We start from the raw sequence: 16,326 nt of genomic DNA, 5'->3' as shown, positions 1-16,326 counted from the left end.
AGTCAAAGAGCAGTTTGGGGACTAAACTGGGGGGAGGTCAGGACAGAGCTGGGGTCTGGGGGTTGTGGGCCATCCTGAGATGGCAATCTGGAGGAGGCTACTCGGCTTGGGGGAATGTGAGTTCACTTTAGGACACGGGGAGCTGGAGGTACCAAGGAGATTCCCAGAGGGGAGGACTAAGGCTGCGGAGGCGTGGAGAGGATGGGAAAGGGGCGTCCCCTCCCACGGGGATTGGGAAGGGTCCAGGCCGGGTCATCCTGTGGAGGAGGGGGCAGGGAACGCGGTGCCCGGCGGCCCCTTTAATCGGGGGCGCGCGCCAGCCGGCCCGCGCGCTCTCGCCGCCGTCGCCGGGCCGGAGTGGGAGCCGGAGCGGAGCCCGAGCTGGGGCCGGAGCGGGTGGAATGGAGCCCCCGAGCGCGCCCGCTCTGCGCCGCCTGCTGCTGCCGCCGCTGCTACTCCTGCTGCTGCCACTTCCCCCCCGCGCCCGGGCCAAGTATGTGAGGGGCAACCTCAGTTCCAAGGAGGTGAGCGCGCCGGGCCCTCCCCTGCCACCCGCCAGGCCCCCAAGGGACGATAGGGAGGGGAGGGGGCAGGTGCCGCCCCGCCCCCTGCCGCCTCCCCCGGGCGGTCCCTGAGTGCTGCGCGGGGGGTGGGGTGGGGTGGGGGGTGGGCAGGCACAGTGCGGGACTGGGTCTGGGTTGAGGCTGAGGGGGGCCATTGGGTCGAGAGGAGACTCGGGGATTGTAGGAGGGACATTGAGGTCAGAGTTGGGCGGGGGGGGGGAGGGACGGAGTTAAGGAGGGGGGCCGGGTTGGGAGAGTCGGAGTTTGGGTTGGGGGTGGGGGACGCCGAGGTGGTGCTGAAGGGACAGCACTTTTCACTGCGCATTGAGCCTGAGTTCACACTCCTGTTCAGGACCAGGAGAGGGCCGTTTGGAATACTCCCCAGCACCTAATGGTCTCTGGGACCACCGTGAGGGCGTGTGTGGATAATTAGGGCAAAGCCGGTGGGATGGTATCCCTGATAAAAGGTGTCCAGGGTGGGGATCTGGCCCTCCAGGGTCCTTCTCAGGCGCCTGGCAAATGGGAGAAGTGTTTGAAAGGAGGGGAAGAAACTTGGGGCGGGGGGGGCATCTGAAGGAGGAATCCTGGAACCAAGGTGAAAGGATCGCAGAAGAATTTTGGAGGTGACTTGGTCCCCTTACGCTTCTTGGGAAAGCAGGTATTCCAGGGTAGGGAAGAAAAGTTGGGGGGGTGTCTGTGGAGTCGAGGAGAGTTCTCAAGGGACTCAGAAGAGGGTCTGAGTGGGCCCCTTTTCCAGGACTGGGTGTTCCTGACGAGATTTTGCTTCCTCTCGGATTACGGCCGACTGGACTTCCGTTTCCGATACCCTGAGGTGAGCCTTCCCCAAGCACTCACCATGCTAAGGCTGGATGCTCCCTTGGCTTCCCAAGGCAAGGGTTACCCCAGCTCCCTATGCTCCCCCAACCCCCCAAATCTTTGGGTCTGCAGGCCAAGTGCTGTCAGAACATCCTCCTCTATTTCGACGACCCATCCCAGTGGCCAGCCGTGTACAAGGCAGGGGACAAGGTGAAGTCTGTGAGGAGGGTGTAGGGGAGGGGCGATAAGGTTGAGGCTAGCCAAGGAGTGACCATGGCCCTGCCTCCCCTAGGACTGCCTGGCCAAGGAGTCGGTGATCAGGCCAGAGAACAACCAGGTCATCAACCTCACCACCCAGTATGCCTGGTCAGGCTGTCAGGTATGGGCCCAGCTTGGGGGGAATGGGCAGGTGCTGGAGGTCAAGGGCCAGGGGGAGGCACAGGCAGACTTCAGCCTTCTTGCTCCTCCCCAGGTGGTGTCAGAGGAGGGAATGCGCTACCTGAGCTGCTCTAGCGGCCGCAGCTTCCGCTCAGTGCGTGAAAGGTGGTGGTACATTGCACTCAGCAAGTGTGGGGTAAGGGGCTGGGCCGGCCACCGGGGCCTGCCTTCTCCTCCTTGCCTTCCTGCCGACCCCCTCCCTGCCCAGGGCCCCCCTTAGGCCTCCACACTCCCCACAGGGAGATGGGCTGCAGCTGGAGTATGAGATGGTCCTCACCAATGGCAAGTCCTTCTGGACACGGCATTTCTCTGCTGATGAGTTTGGTGAGCATACGGGGACCCCAGATCTTTTGTGGGAGCCTGGAGCTGGGAGCCTGTTGAGGGACACCCATCCTGACTGCACGGTTTCCTCCTTCCACCAAATTGGCAGGGATCCTGGAGACGGATGTGACTTTCCTTCTCGTCTTCATCCTCATCTTCTTCCTCTCCTGTTACTTTGGATGTGAGTCCAGCACATGGGGTGGGGGGGAGAGATGGGGGAGGGGAAACAAGGTTGGAGGAGATGAGCTGCTCTCCCCTCCTGTCTGTGTACAGCCTTCCCCACCCTCCTTCCAGATTTGCTGAAGGGTCGTCAGTTGCTCCACACGACTTATAAAATGTTCATGGCTGCAGCAGGAGTGGAGGGTGAGGTGTAGAGTATTCCAACTTTTGAGTTCTGTGAGAGGAGGGCCTTAGGGCTCACGTACCTGGGCCTAAGCAAGGAGGGGCTGGGGGCCTGGACTCCTGGGTCCTGGGAGAGGAGGGGCTGGGGGCCTGGACTCCTGGGTCAGAGGGAGGAGGGGTCTGGGGCCTGGACTCCAGAGTTTCCTAGGAGGTCAGTGGGAATAAAGGGTCTAGAATCCTGACGGGGCTGAAGAAAGGGTTTTGGGCATCTGGATCATAGTGTTAGGGAACAGTGATGCCCTAAAGCTGCTTTCTGTCCTTTCCTCTCTCTGCCCATCCTCCCCTCAGTCCTGAGCCTCCTGTTCTTCTGCATCTACTGGGGCCAATATGCCACTGATGGCATTGGCAATGAGAGTCTGAAGATCTTGGGTGAGAATGAAGTGGGTCCGGGAGGGTGCTGGGGCTCCTCTCCAATTTGAGCCCTGTGCCTGAGCTGCCCTCTCCTCCCTCCTACCAGCCAAGCTGCTCTTCTCCTCCAGCTTCCTCATCTTCCTGCTGATGCTCATCCTTCTGGGGAAGGGATTCACGGTGACACGGTGCCCGGGCTGGGGCGGGAGGGACCACTGTGGGGGGGTGGTGGCTGGGCTAGGGAGCAGGGCAGAGATTGGGCTGGGGGGGTGGCTGCCCCCTCCTCTCTTGACGGCCCCCACCCCTGCTGTCCCCCCTCACGGCATGCCGCCAGGGGCCGCATCAGCCACTCGGGCTCGGTGAAGCTGTCTGTCTACATGACCCTGTACACCCTCACCCACGTGGCGCTGCTCATCTATGAGGCCGAGGTGAGTCCTGCCTGCCACTGCTCAGGCTCTGCCCCGTCCTCCTCGCCCTTCAAAGCTTTTGGTGGCCTCTTCCACCTGTCTGCTAGCCCTTCCCCACATCGCGCTCTTCCTGGCTCCCTCTCTCCCACTCTGTGGTTTTCCGCCTTCCCATCTGTCTAAGTGCATTCCTCCCCTCTTCACCATCTCTGAGTAGCTAGCTCTCTTCCTCCTCCCTCTGTCTCTCACTGTCTGTCACATTTAATGCTCAGTGTCATGATTAAGTTCAGGAGTCACACAGACCTGGATTCCGCTCTGGTTCTCCCACTTCCCAGCTGGCTAACCTTGGCTGATGGCCCCCCTCTCTGGGCCTGTTTCCTCTTCTGTAAAATTAGGAGGATCTTACCTACCCCAGGGGACTTCTCTAAGGCTTTATATCACCTTGACTTTGGCCGAAAGTCTTCCTGCTTAGCCTCAGTTTCCCCTTCTGTGAAGTGGGGTGAAAATAAGACCTACTTCATCAAGTTGATGCCAATGGAAAAGCTTACACATGGTGCTGTTTAGCCCCCACTGTTGGGCCCACGGTAGCAGATATATTCTCTTATCTTTTCGCCCTCTCTGTCTACTTCTATATGCTTTCATCTCTATCTCCCATTCTCCTGCTGCTTCTGTCCTGACCAAGTACCTCTGCCCCCTGGGTACCTGAGGGTGGGGTCTGGGGTCCCTGTGTGGAGGGCTGGAGGCCAGGGCTATGACCAGCCTTCTCCCTTGGGTCCAGTTCTTTGACCCGGGCCAGGTACTGTACACGTATGAGTCGCCAGCGGGCTACGGGCTCATCGGGCTACAGGTGGCAGCTTACGTGTGGTTCTGCTATGCCGTGCTCATCTCCTTGCGCCACTTCCCAGAGAAGCAGCCCTTTTATGTGCCTTTCTTTGCTGCCTACACCCTCTGGTGAGACGTGCTGGGCCCCCAACCTGTCCCTGCCTTCCCCAGCTTCTCAGAAATGGCTGTTCCCAACTCAAACCCTCCTCTTGGAGGCAGATGGGCTTTCAAGTTAGGCAGCTGTCACCAGAGTCTGCCACTTACTCACTTTGTAACCTGGAAAGAATTACTTTCCCTAAGTGAAAAAAAGAGTGCCTCAGGTTACTTACCCATAAAGAAAGGCTGTCAGGGGTATCTCCTGCAAAGGGTTATCTTGAGCATGCATAGGGCAACAGATGAGGGCTTCGAGTCTGGCACATAGTAAATGTCCAATAAAAGCTAGTTGTGATATTTTTCATTCAAAATAACACAGCAGTAAAGTAGATGGATTCTAAGCCAGATTGCCTGGGTTTAGACCCAGTTCTAAAGCTTGTAAACTGTGTGACCTTATACAAGTCAATTAAATTCTCTCTGCCTCGGTTTCCTCACCTGTTTAATGGGGACGGAAGTTGTACCTGCCTCATAGAGTCACTGTGAGAGTTAGATGAGCGTATATATGTGAAATGCTTAGAAACAGGTCTGGCATGCAGTAAGTCCTTAATTGTTTTTATCATATGTTAATTCATGCATCAAACATCTATTGATTTCCTATCAGGTGCCAGGATTGGGGTGGGATAGAACTGAGTTAAATTCAACCTACTCCTTGCCCCCCCCCAAATTTCCCATGCCAGTGGGATTCCTGTCTCCTTTTAACCTCTGGCTTTTGAAGGTCACACTGGCTTCCCTCCAGTTTGGGATACACTTGGGACCTATGTGTGTGCATAGCAGGGTATTTGGGGCCATGGGGTGGGGTGGAAGGCAGGGACAGTGTCTCTACAGACCCAATACCTCCCCTTCAGGTTCTTTGCAGTTCCGGTCATGGCCCTGATCGCCAACTTTGGGATCCCCAAGTGGGCCCGGGAGAAGATTGTCAATGGCATCCAGCTGGGGATCCATTTGTATGCCCACGGCGTGTTCCTGGTGAGGCTGGGCATCCAGTTGGGGATGGGAAACCAATGGGTGGAGGATACATGAGGCTCTCCACGCCTGAGCTGCCTGAACCTTCTGTTCTGAGCTCTTGATCCATTTCCTTCACTTCATCCCTTTAGTCATTCAATAGACACTTATTGAGAGCCTGCTGGGTTCTGGCAGGCTATTCCACTGTATCCCCCAGAGTCCACCCTCTTCTATTCCTCTCTCCCACTTTTGTGTCCTGGCCTCTTCCCCCAACCCCACCCTCTTTCTTTGCCCCCCTCCCCATTTCCATCCTGACCCTGTGTCCCTAGACTCTCACTCTTCCCTTCTGTATCCCCACTGCCTTCCCTAAGCCCCTTGGTCTCTCCTCCCCCCCCCACACACTCTTCCATCTCTGCTGCTCTATCACAGGAAGAAGCAACTGGGGTGGGTCAGGCTGGGGCTTCAGGGGGCCTAAATCTGAATGGCAGCAGAGGGTTCGAGCACCAAACCTCTTCTTTGCCTTGGTTTACATCCTATCTGGCCTTCTGGCTGACAGTTCTTCTATCCATCCATCCATCCATCCATCCATCCATCCATCCACCATTCAACGGGCACCTGTCTCGAACCAGCCTCTGTTTCATGCTGGGAACACTCACGTGCATTTATTTCGTCCTCTTGTTTAATTGGCAGAGCAACCCCAGACAGGATGGATAACCATCACTGAACCCACTATACAGAGAGGGGAAGCTAAAGCCCAGAGAAGGGAGGTGACCTGCCAGGCTCCATGGCCTTTGGTGGTGGGGGGCAGGGGGACTTTGAACCCAATCCTTCTCCAGCAGACCACAAGATCTGGCATAGGAAGGAATCACACAGGGAAATAGGCATTGCTGAAGACCCCGGCTCCTGACTCAAGGGGTCCGCCATGTATTCTTTGCAGGGAATATACTGAGCCACTGAGGGAGGGGGCCAGGTCCCGCATGTTCTACCCTAGAACCTTAGGTACAGACTCACTTTCCCGGGACAGTCCCTCTTGAGGCTCTGTTCCAGGAAGTCACAAAGGGACAGAGAGAGCAGAAATGCTGAGAACCCACCACGTGCCAGGCTCTGCACCAGTGGTTTTCATTTCCACCCTCTCTTCATCTTTCCAAGTAGGCACTGTAACCCCTTTTCTGCAGTGAGGCTCTGGGAGTTTAATCAATGTGCCCCAGATCGCACACTCAGTGAGCTATGGGGCCGGGAGGTGGGGTGCCCTTTCTGTTATACTTCACCTTCAACCAGTTTCCTTCCTAAAAATGCTCATGTTAGCTCAGCACAGCTCCACCTCTGGCACTCTACTGTTCTTCGGTTTCAGCTCCTTGTTCACTTATTCAGCAACTACTTTAGAGGGACTGTGCTGGGTTCCCGTGTTGCAGTGCTAGGGTCACACCCGGTCCCTGCCCTCATGGCCTGCCAGCTAATTCAGGAGACATCTCTGCATTCAACCAATATTTATTGAGAGCTTGTATGTGTCAGGCACTGTTCTAAAGGTACTGAGGATTCAGCAGGGAAGAGAACAGTCAAGTACCTGCCCTCATGGAGCTAACATTCTAGAGTCTGTCAGTTGCTGTTCAATTGAACTTTCTGTGTTTATGAAAATATTCTACAATCTGTGCTGTCCCATACAATAGCTACTAACCACATGTGGCTATTGAGCACTTAAATGTGGCTAGTGTGACTGAGAAATGAAAGTTTTAGTTTAATTTTGATTAATTTAAATTTAAATAGCCACATATAGCTAGTAGCTATCATACTAGACAGAGTAGGACGCTGAAGCTTAACCATTCAGTGATAACTGGCCGATCAGGGCTCTGATGGAGGAAGCATCGGCAGAGTAGTAAGAGTTGTGATGGACGGGAAAGGTTAGAGGCCAGGGCACTGCGAGAGCTCAGGGGAGGCGCCTAATCCAGTTGAAGGGTTTCAGGGAAGCGAGGGATGTCAAGTGAAGGGGAATCCTCAGGGCCTCATGTTTATGGAGGCAGCCTGAGGCCTGGACAGTCCTTCTCCAACCTGCGCCTGCCCTTCGCCCCAGATCATGACACGCCCTTCGGCGGCCAACAAGAACTTCCCGTACCACGTGCGCACATCGCAGATCGCCTCGGCCGGAGCCCCAGGCCCCGGAGGAAGCCAATCCGCAGACAAGGCCTTCCCGCAACACGTCTACGGGAACGTGACGTTCATCAGCGACTCGGTGCCCAACTTCACGGAGCTCTTCTCCATCCCCCCGCCCACCTCCTGCGTAAGCCCCGCGGCCCCGGCGCCGGAGGAGCTGCTGGCGCCGCCCCTGGAGTACTTGACCCCGCTCCCGGCCCCTCCACCGCCCTCCACGTCCAGGCGCCTGAGCCCACCCCCTGCCTTTCGCACCCCCAGCGCCCCAACGCCGCGCCGCGACCGTCCCCCGGCGCCCGCGCCCACCTTGCCGGACTGGGTCCTGGCGCTGTTGCGTACGCCCCCTCAGACACCCCGCGCGGTGCCCCCGCCGCCGCCGCCGCCGCCGGCCTTCCGCGGTTCTCCCCCGCCTCCCCGGCCGCCGCCGGAGTTCGCCCGGCGCACCCCGACGCCGCCCCTTGAGTACCTGGCCCCACTGTCCAGGCGCCCCTGACTGACACCTGCGCCCACACCTCGGGAGGGGGGATCATCGGGGGAAGAGGGACGGGCCTTCGGGGCCGCATCTGCCCCCCGTGGGTCCTGGACGGCCTCTGACCCTGACCCCCCTCCCAGGCCGGGAAGCAGGTGGAGGAGACAGCGGTGGCGGCGGCGGTGGCCCCGAGGGGCCGCGTGGTGACCATGGCCGAGCCGGGCACGGCCTCCCCGCCCCCTTCCTCTCGGTTCCCCAAGGCGGCCGACCCGAGCTGGGATGGCCCGACGCCGCCCTACCAGCCGCTCGTGCCCCAGACAGCGGCGCCGCACACCGGCTTCACCGAATACTTCAGCATGCACACGGCCGGGGGCACCGCACCCCCGGTCTGAGCACCCCTGCCCGCCCCTGCCCCATGGGCCGCGCGCCGGGCCCCGGCCGGACTCCGGCCGGGCTCCGGATCCCCGCTCTATCCCGGCCCCAGGGCTCTGCCAACCCCGGCCTTCCCAAACCTCCCCACCCCGCGCGCCCAGGTAGGGGTGCGTAGTGTCCCGCTCCCGCCCCTTCCCCCGACTCTTGTGCCAAACGGTCCCGCGGGAGCCGCTCTCCCCGTCCCCTCCCTCAGCCCCTGCCCCGAGCGGCACCGGATTCTGGGCTCCCGCTGTTCCGTGACCTCCGGCCCCCGGGCCCCCTCCGAGACCTCTGACCCCGCCGGACCCCGGAACACCAGTGACGATCGCCGGGACCCTGCCTGTGACTCTCCAGGACTCCGCGACCCCGAGCTACCGCTCCCGGGACGGATGTTGTGAAGCTAGTCTCGACTCATACCTTCCCTTGGGATCTTTGTGACCTAGGACCCGTACTCTGTCCACCCTATCTCCATCCCGGAGGCCCTCCCTCAGGTCCTTGGCAGAAAGACTTTTTTCCCCTTCTTGCCAAAATAAAGAGGATTCGTTGAGTTTTTATGTTTAAGATGGGCTCTTTTACATCTTGACAGTGCTCAGAGACGGGGCTGAGCAAGAACCGTTCCAGGCTCGGGACCTCAGTGCGCCCAACTGTGAAATGGTATCTTGGGAGGGGCCTGCATAACCTGACCTTTTGTTGACCCAGAATCTGGGAGCCCTGAAAATATGAATCATCATCTAGCAGAGTCCTCTTATTGTACGGCTTCTTTATTTTTACCTTCTCTTCCCCAGTTAGAGGCAGAGGCGCCCTCCAGTGGCCGACGCTTCGCTCAGCCACCTGCGCCGGGAGTTCGGGTTACGATTTTAGCACTGCGCATGTGTGATTCTCACTTCGCCAGCCAAGGAGGTCACTGCTGCGCATGCGTTTAGGAACAAATGGGCGGGGAAGTTTCCGGAAGTCTCTCTTTGTGGAGGGGTGGGATTGGGTGCTCCGCAGTCCTCCCAGGGCCGCTCTGACCTGCGTCTCCGCGACTCTCGCCTCCTCTCCGTCCTCCCTCCCATCGCGGCCACTCGGCCCCCGCCCTCTCGCCCTCCAAGCGGGTCCTCCCGGGGCCGCTCTGGCCCGAGCGTCCCTTCATCTTTCTGATCTGGCTCATCCGGCTCGGAAGGGAGGCGCGGGTGGGTGAGCAAGGGAGTTCGTCTGTGGTGTCCAGGCCTGAGCCCCTGAAGACTGACTCTGCCCTGGGCACCCGCTCGCGCCCCGCCCCTGGCTGGAGGGGGGTGTCTCCCGGAGGACCATCCGGGCCAGGCCTGGCCCGCACTCTATGTAGGCCCCCGCCGAGCTGTAGAGCCCTTCGCCCACTGGGGACCCAGTGGTCTATAAGGTCCATTTCGGCCTGCAGCGGCCCGTTTATGGGGTCAGCCAGCGTATGGGGGGCCCATGTCTATAAGGGACTCCCATGGCCCCTAGGGGTCTGCCCCGTATGTAACGACCCCATTTACGGGGTTTTCCATGGGTCTATAGGGCCCACCCCTCGGTTTCCAGAGCCCATCAACAGCGGAGGTTTCCTTCGCGGGGACAGCGACTCCTGGACCTCCCTGGTCTACAAGGCCATGTCCCATCTCTAGAGGTCGCATTTGCAGGTCTTCAAACCGGGTGGAGGGGCTTCTCCGGGTCTTTAGGACCCGTCCCTCTGTAAGGGTCAGTGCTGGAGACAGCGATGGCCCTGGGCCGGGCTCTGGCTGCGGCGCTGGCTCTATCTTTGGCCGTGCTGGGGCCACTGTCCCCTGGGGCCCGGGCAGGGGACTGCAAGGGACAGCGGCAAGTGCTGCGGGAGGCGCCAGGCTTCGTGACAGATGGTGCGGGCAACTACAGCGTCAATGGCAATTGCGAGTGGCTCATCGAGGGTGAGTGGGGCCGTGTGGGTCACACACCGGCTGGTGTGCTAATTCATCCATTTGTGCAGTCTTGCATCCACTCACCATGTTCCCAGAACCGGTTCTGGTGCAGGCCCTTTGCTCTAAAATGCAGCCAGCCTAGGCCTTGCCTTGGAAGGCCTTGAAGTCTGATGGGGGAGTTGCACCCAGACCCAGATGGACAATTACAAGCCAGAAGCATCAGTGAGGGGTATTCTGAGTAACTGTTAGAAACTCAGGCTCTGAGCCCAACCACCTGGCTTCAAATTTGGGTTCCACTTCTTACTAGCTTTGTGAATTTGGGCAGGTGGCTTCCTTCCTTTGAGGTTCAGCTTTCCCTTCCTGCAAGTGTGGATAGTAATAGTACTCCCCTCATAGGGCTGTTGGACTTAAATGAGAACAGGTATTTACTGTGCCTGGCACATAATAAATGCCCAGTAAATGGTCTTAGGATTATTAGTGTTGTTCTTTTTAAAGTACTTCAATAAAAGCATTTCTTTCAGTCATTCATGTGCCAGACATTGTCTTTGCCTCTGGGACATAGCAGAGACCTCCACAGCCCTAGCAATCCCCAATGACTTGGGGCTTGGAATCCAGTGGGGGAGGCAAACATGTTAACAGACAGTCCAGTCCAGAGTGGTAGGGGCTGTGATGGAGGAACCCCACGGGCCTGGGGAGCCCAGAGGAGGTGCCTGACCTGTTGGGTGGGAGAGAGCAGAGAAGGCTTCCTGGAGGAGATGTCTGAGCTGAGACCTGAAGAACCAACAGGAATTAGCCAGGAGGAGGAGAAAGTCATTCCAGGAAGTGGGAACAGCCTGTGCAAAGGCGCCATCTCTACCCTCCTGGGCTCCCAGTCTAGTGGGGGAAACAAACCCACCCCCAGGGAGTGGGAATCCCAGAGATGACATCTGACTTAGCCTGGGCTATACCTGAGACCAGAGGCATGTGCAGGAGAGAGCAAAAGGGTATTCCAGGTAAGAGGAATAGCCTGTGCAAAGGCCTGGAAACAGGAGGATATGATGCTTTTGAGGAACTAGAAATCTGTGTGCTGGGACACAGAATCCAAGAAGACAAACAATGAGCCAGAGGTTGGAGGGTTGGGAGGAAGCAGGCGGTGTAGGACGTTGTGATTTTTGAGCTGTGTCCTAAGGGCAGTAGGGAGGTGGAAGAGAAATCCAAGACAGTGGCTGGAGAGGTCCAGGAAGGCTCCCTTGGCAGTGGATGAGGAGCTGGCCTCCAGGGAGAGGTGGGAGTCCCCCAGAGGAGGTCCTGGGCAAAGGTCAGAGGTGTGACAGGGTCTGGATCGTGCAGTGTCTCCTTTTGCAGCCTTTGGAGCTTGGTCTTTGTCTGGGGACACTGGGCATCTATGGAAGGTTTTGAGCAGGGGAAAGACATTTAATTTACGTTTTAGAAGATCTCTATGGCTGTTGTGTGGGGTATGGATGAAGCATGTTTTTTGGGGAGAAGTGTGTTGTCCCCAGCTTGGGGGCCATTCCTGTCTAGGGGATGAGAAGAGAATGGGAAGTGTGTGTATGTGTTAGGGGTATAAATCATTCTCCGGCTTTGAAGAGCTCCAGCCTGGTTGGGGATGGACACAGACATTTAGCCCCCGGTGTGCTCAGGGCTGAGGCCGAAGGAGGTGCAGGGTTGGGTAGACGGGCCTAGGGGAGTGAGAAGACTCTGCTGGGGGTCACAGAGGAGGAGCCACCAGAGCAGGGTTCTGAAACATACAAAGGAGTTTACCGGGTGAGAAAAGGGAACAGCCTCTAGGAAGACAAAAGAGGGCCTGGTGGGTCTCAGGAGCCATGTCTAGGCTTGTCTGGTCTGGCTAAACTGTTGGCTGGGAGGAGCGGAGGGCACCAGAAGGAGGGGAAGAGGGGCCTTGAATGCCATGCTGAGCAGCTTGACTTTTCTCTTGGGATTGATGGAGAGCCAAAGGGGGATTTTGAGCAGGAGTGGGGCATCGCTCTCAGGCTGGGTCGGGGGTGGACTGGAGACTTGGTGTGCTTGTCTTGTGGGAGAGGATGAGTTCTGAACTGGGGCAGGAACTAAGGGGGTGGAGAGGCACGGAGAACACTGAGAGATTTGTGAAGTTTCACCAGTGAGACTTGGGGGACCGATTGGCTGGATGTTGGGGTAAGAAGGAGTCCAGGAGACTTCTGGACCCCCCTTGAGCTCCCATCCTTCCCAATATCCGTCACCTCTAAGAACCAACATGCTCCCCCATCTATTAAAAAATAAGCAACTGACCCACTTACTTTTGTACCGTGTTCACACTTCATTGTGGCCAGTCCTCATAACATCCTCGTGAATAAGAGGCATATGCCTTTGAGAAGCAGGGGCATTTAGGGTCAGATCTCTGTCCAGGATGGTCTGGGGGTTAGGCCTATGTTGGGCAGGAACAGAAGAACTTGAACTTAAGGTGGAACTTGGGGAAGGCAGGTGGTGAGCCGGCCCCTGGTGGGCACTTGGCAAAGATGTGCTTGTTGTGATTCTAGGAACAGAGCTTTATAGTTTGGTTGCGGCTGGTAAGATTCTGGGAGGTCTGGTTGCCTGGCCTGACTGAATTGTTCTTCTGCGTTCTCCAGACCACAGCTCGGGGTCTATGTGTGATGTTCTTGGGGGCTCTGGCCAGAGCCTGAGGGAGAGCTGCCAACTTCAGTATTCCGTCTTGTGCATCTCTTCCTTCCTTCATCCAGTATTTCCTGAGCCCTTTCTCAATACCAGGCCCTGTGCTGGGCAATGTCGGGGAGGGATCCCCAAGATGAGTAGGCCCAGGCCCTGTCCTGTGGGCCTCCTAGGCTGCAGGGGGGACACACCTGGACACAGATGGTCCTGGCCCAGAGGAATGAAGGTCGTATTGGAAAGTGAGAACCTAGAGGGGCACCTAACCCAGCCAGGGGGCATCAGGGAAGGCTTCTTGGAGAAGCTGGGGAAGTTTGCTGGCAGGAAGGGAGAATGTGCTCTAGACAGAGAGAGGAACTTCTGTACAGGCCCAGCTCCTGATAGAGCTGTAAGCCGTGGGGTGATGTGAGACAAGTTGAGACTCCAAACACCAGGTTAGGGAGCTGGACTTTCTCCTGGAGATGGTGGGGAGCCATGGAGGGCTTTTGAGCAGGGGAGGGTAAGGGCCAGATGTCGAGCTGGGGAGATCCCTCAGGGACCCATGTCAGCGCAGGCCAGGAGGCCAGGAAGGAGGCTGGGTCAGTGGTCCTGGTGAGGGTGGACAAGGCCTGGGCTGGCATGTTAGAGTCACCAATTTGGGATCTTCATACCAGCCTTGGTGGCTGAGGAGAATTATCCCCATTTTACATCAAGGAAACTGAGGCCCAGAGAGCCCATGGCCCTGGCCCAAGATCACACAGCTCGTGAATAGTGGACGAGCATCTCCAGTGTGCAGATGGGTGTACTGAGGAGCATGGGTAAAGGGGCTGGCCTAGGGTCAGGAGCGGAGCTGGAACCCAGGTCTCCTAGTCTCCTTAGCCCACAAGCCTTCCCTGAGCCCCTAGTGGGAGATGTGGGATGAGAGAACCTTCTGCAACCAGGACCTGGCAGAGAGCAAGAAGCGCGACAGTGCTAGAAGTAGTAGCATTATGAAGTGCTAGGCCCTACCATGAGCACTTTAGGTGCATTATCCATTCTGGCCTCCCATGTGGTCGCAGTCAGACCAGTGGGGACTGCAGTCATCTGAATGCTCACCTGGGCCGGGCATCCAAGAAGGCTCCCTCACAGGACTGGCAGTTGATGCCGGCTGTCAGCTGGAAGCTCAGCTGGGGATGACAGCTGGGACGCCTACACACGGCCCCTCCATGTGACTTTGGCTTTTCATAGCATGACAGCTGGGTTCTGAGAAGGAGTATTCTACGAGGCCCAGGTAAAAATTGCAGGCTTCCTCTGATCTAGCCTCGGAAGTCCCAGAGCATCACTTCTTCTGGTTTGTATTGGCCAGGCTAGTCTCTGAGGCTCTTCCCAGATACAAGGGGCCGGGAGTCAGCCATCATCTCTTGCTGGGATTAGTGGCCAAGAAGTTTGAATCGACCAGAGTGATTATATCCCCGTTTTACGGATGAAGAAACAGATCCAGAGAGGTTAGCTGACTTGCCCAAGGTCACCCAGCTAGTGGCTAGTAAGTGGCAGAGCCAAGATTGGAGCCCAGGCAGTCTGGCTCCAGAGTCTGTGCCCGTAGCTACTATTCAATACAATAAACAGAGAGAAGAGACCCTGGGTGGGGGCAGAGAGGAGCTGTGGTGCTCCAAGCTTCAGTCTTTGGCCGGGGGAAGCAAGGGACCTCTTCCCTGAGAGCTCTGTTGAGCCTGGAACAGAGGACCCTCGCAGAGGCCCTTTTCCAGCTGGGAGTATGCCTCTCTGCTCACGCCTGGACTGACCCTCAGGCTTGGGCATGTCTGAGGCTCAAGAATAAATGGGAAGTTCTGTGTGACCACTAGGATGGGGTTCCTCTCTCTGCACTTCAGTTTCCCCATCTGAATAGGAGGCGGTGTTCAGCCTGATCTCAGGGGTCCTTTCCAGGGATGATACTGTAATTTCTTCTTTGAGCTTCTGTCCCTCTTGCTGTCGCAGCTCTGACCTCCCTGGGCTGTGAGCCTGGGAGCCCCTTGAAGGCAAGGCCCAGGTCTGACTCATCGTTGGGCCCCCATCCCAGCGTTACGAGGAGCAGGGCTTGGTGTTTGTGGGGGGGCTGCATGGAGGCATGGGGAGAGGGTCCACATCTGAGCCTGGCCCACCTGTTCTCACTGCTCAGCCCCGAGCTCCCAGTACCGGATCCTGCTGGACTTCCTCTTCCTGGACACAGAATGCACGTATGACTACCTGTTCGTGTATGATGGTGACTCCCCCCGCGGGCCCCTACTTGCCAGTCTGAGTGGGAGCACCCGGCCTCCGCCCATTGAGGCTTCCTCAGGCAAGGTTGGTGGGGCCAGGCTGCGGGGCTGTGGCTGGAGGATCTGAGTGGAGTGTGCAGGGCAGGCGGGTAGATACACAGAGGGAAACAAAAGGCGGGGGGCTTGACATCAGTCAGAAGGATACAGGGACAAAGAAAGGTGGAGAGAGACAAAGAAAGGAGATGGGGACCCCAGCGTGGGGTGGGGGCAGGAGTGGACCCCCTCCCAGTCCAGCCCCAGAGCCCTACCCACCTTGTGCCTGCAGATGCTGCTGCACCTCTTCAGCGATGCCAACTACAACCTGCTGGGCTTCAACGCCTCGTTCCGCTTCTCCCTGTGCCCGGGGGGCTGCTACAGCCATGGGCAGTGCCAGCCCCCAGGGGTGTGTGTCTGTGAGCCGGGCTGGGGGGGCCCTGACTGCGGCCTGCAGGAGTGCCCAGCCTACTGTGGCAGCCATGGCACCTGCGCCTCGGTGAGCCTGCCCCCAGCTGTGTCCCCCTGGGGCCCTGCCCTGTGATCACAGCTACCACTCCCATGTCCTAGACCTGACTCTGCCCCTGCCTGAAACAACCCCTGCTGTCCCATCCTCTCCCATGACGCTGACCCCGCCAGGGGCCCTGCTCCCTCCTACATTCTCCTCCCTCCTTCCAGATCCCACTCCCCCCACCTGCTACTCCACTTCCACTCCACCTTCACTGGGGGCCCCTCCTCTGCCTGAGCTCACTCCCAGCCTCACCTGTAGCCCGCTTCTCACCTGTGAACCTGCCTGCCTTCCTCGTGCCAGGCCTGACTCCACCCTCCCACCCAGCCACTCTGTCTGGCCTTGGGCCCCCAGCCATGACTTCTGACTTTTGACCACTGACCTTGGGCCTAAGCCATGCATATCCAGCTTCGGGACTGGATCACGCCTTGAGCCCTCCCTGCCTTGACCTCCCCGGATCTGAGCTCTTCCAGCCCAGGCCAACATTGACTTCATCAGTTTTTTTTTCTCCAACCTGTCTTTCTATCTGTCTTCATTTTCCTTTCTGGGTCTTTTTCTTTGTTCTTTCCCTTTTTCTGTTGGTCTGTCTTCTTTTCTCCTCTCCTCTGCCTCCCTCTGATTGTGTCTCTGTGTCCATCTCTTCCTGTCTGTTGGCCTGTCTCCTTCCTGTCTCTTTCTTTGCCTCTCTATCTTTATTTTTCCATCCTCTCCTTTCCTGTTCATCTCTCTCCTTCTCCGTTTTGCTCCATCTGTCTCACTCTGGCTCTCTCTCTGCTCCCTGTCTGTTTCTTTCTCTCTCTCTC

General features: G+C 57.7%; 2 protein-coding genes across 6 annotated transcripts in view; both read left to right on the top strand.

Annotated features, from left to right (window-relative positions):
* Positions 1-346: 346 nt before the first annotated feature.
* On the top strand, positions 347-8,795 carry TMEM145 (transmembrane protein 145). 4 transcript variants are annotated; one of them, XM_061173011.1, is made up of 15 exons: positions 347-524; positions 1,321-1,395; positions 1,512-1,589; positions 1,672-1,758; positions 1,852-1,953; positions 2,057-2,141; positions 2,248-2,319; positions 2,433-2,501; positions 2,829-2,909; positions 2,998-3,076; positions 3,223-3,316; positions 4,071-4,243; positions 5,113-5,233; positions 7,278-7,484; positions 8,449-8,795. In XM_061173011.1, the coding sequence occupies exons 1-15, from the start codon at positions 402-404 to the stop codon at positions 8,527-8,529; spliced, it is 1,527 nt and encodes a 508-aa protein (XP_061028994.1). In that variant the 5' UTR covers positions 347-401; the 3' UTR covers positions 8,530-8,795. The 4 variants fall into 4 exon arrangements, with proteins under 4 accessions (XP_061028994.1, XP_061028992.1, XP_061028993.1 ...); XM_061173009.1 differs by lacking the exon at positions 8,449-8,795 and adding an exon at positions 7,967-8,294; XM_061173010.1 differs by lacking the exon at positions 4,071-4,243 and having other exon boundaries at positions 7,967-8,539.
* Positions 8,796-9,176: 381 nt separating this feature from the next.
* Positions 9,177-16,326, top strand: part of MEGF8 (multiple EGF like domains 8) — a 41,594-nt gene continuing 34,444 nt past the window's right edge. For both annotated transcript variants that reach the window (XM_061174514.1, XM_061174513.1), the window contains exons 1-3: positions 9,177-10,135; positions 14,904-15,067; positions 15,308-15,514. In XM_061174514.1, the coding sequence (XP_061030497.1) occupies positions 9,949-10,135; positions 14,904-15,067; positions 15,308-15,514 (558 nt within the window). In that variant the 5' untranslated portion in view covers positions 9,177-9,948. The remainder of the gene's footprint in view (positions 10,136-14,903; positions 15,068-15,307; positions 15,515-16,326) is intronic.

Source organism: Eubalaena glacialis, chromosome 18 (assembly GCF_028564815.1).
Source record: "Eubalaena glacialis isolate mEubGla1 chromosome 18, mEubGla1.1.hap2.+ XY, whole genome shotgun sequence".
NCBI classification, from domain to species: domain Eukaryota; kingdom Metazoa; phylum Chordata; class Mammalia; order Artiodactyla; family Balaenidae; genus Eubalaena; species Eubalaena glacialis.
The sequence above is the reverse complement of the archived record's forward strand: the minus strand, read 5'-3'. Positions and strand labels throughout refer to the sequence as shown.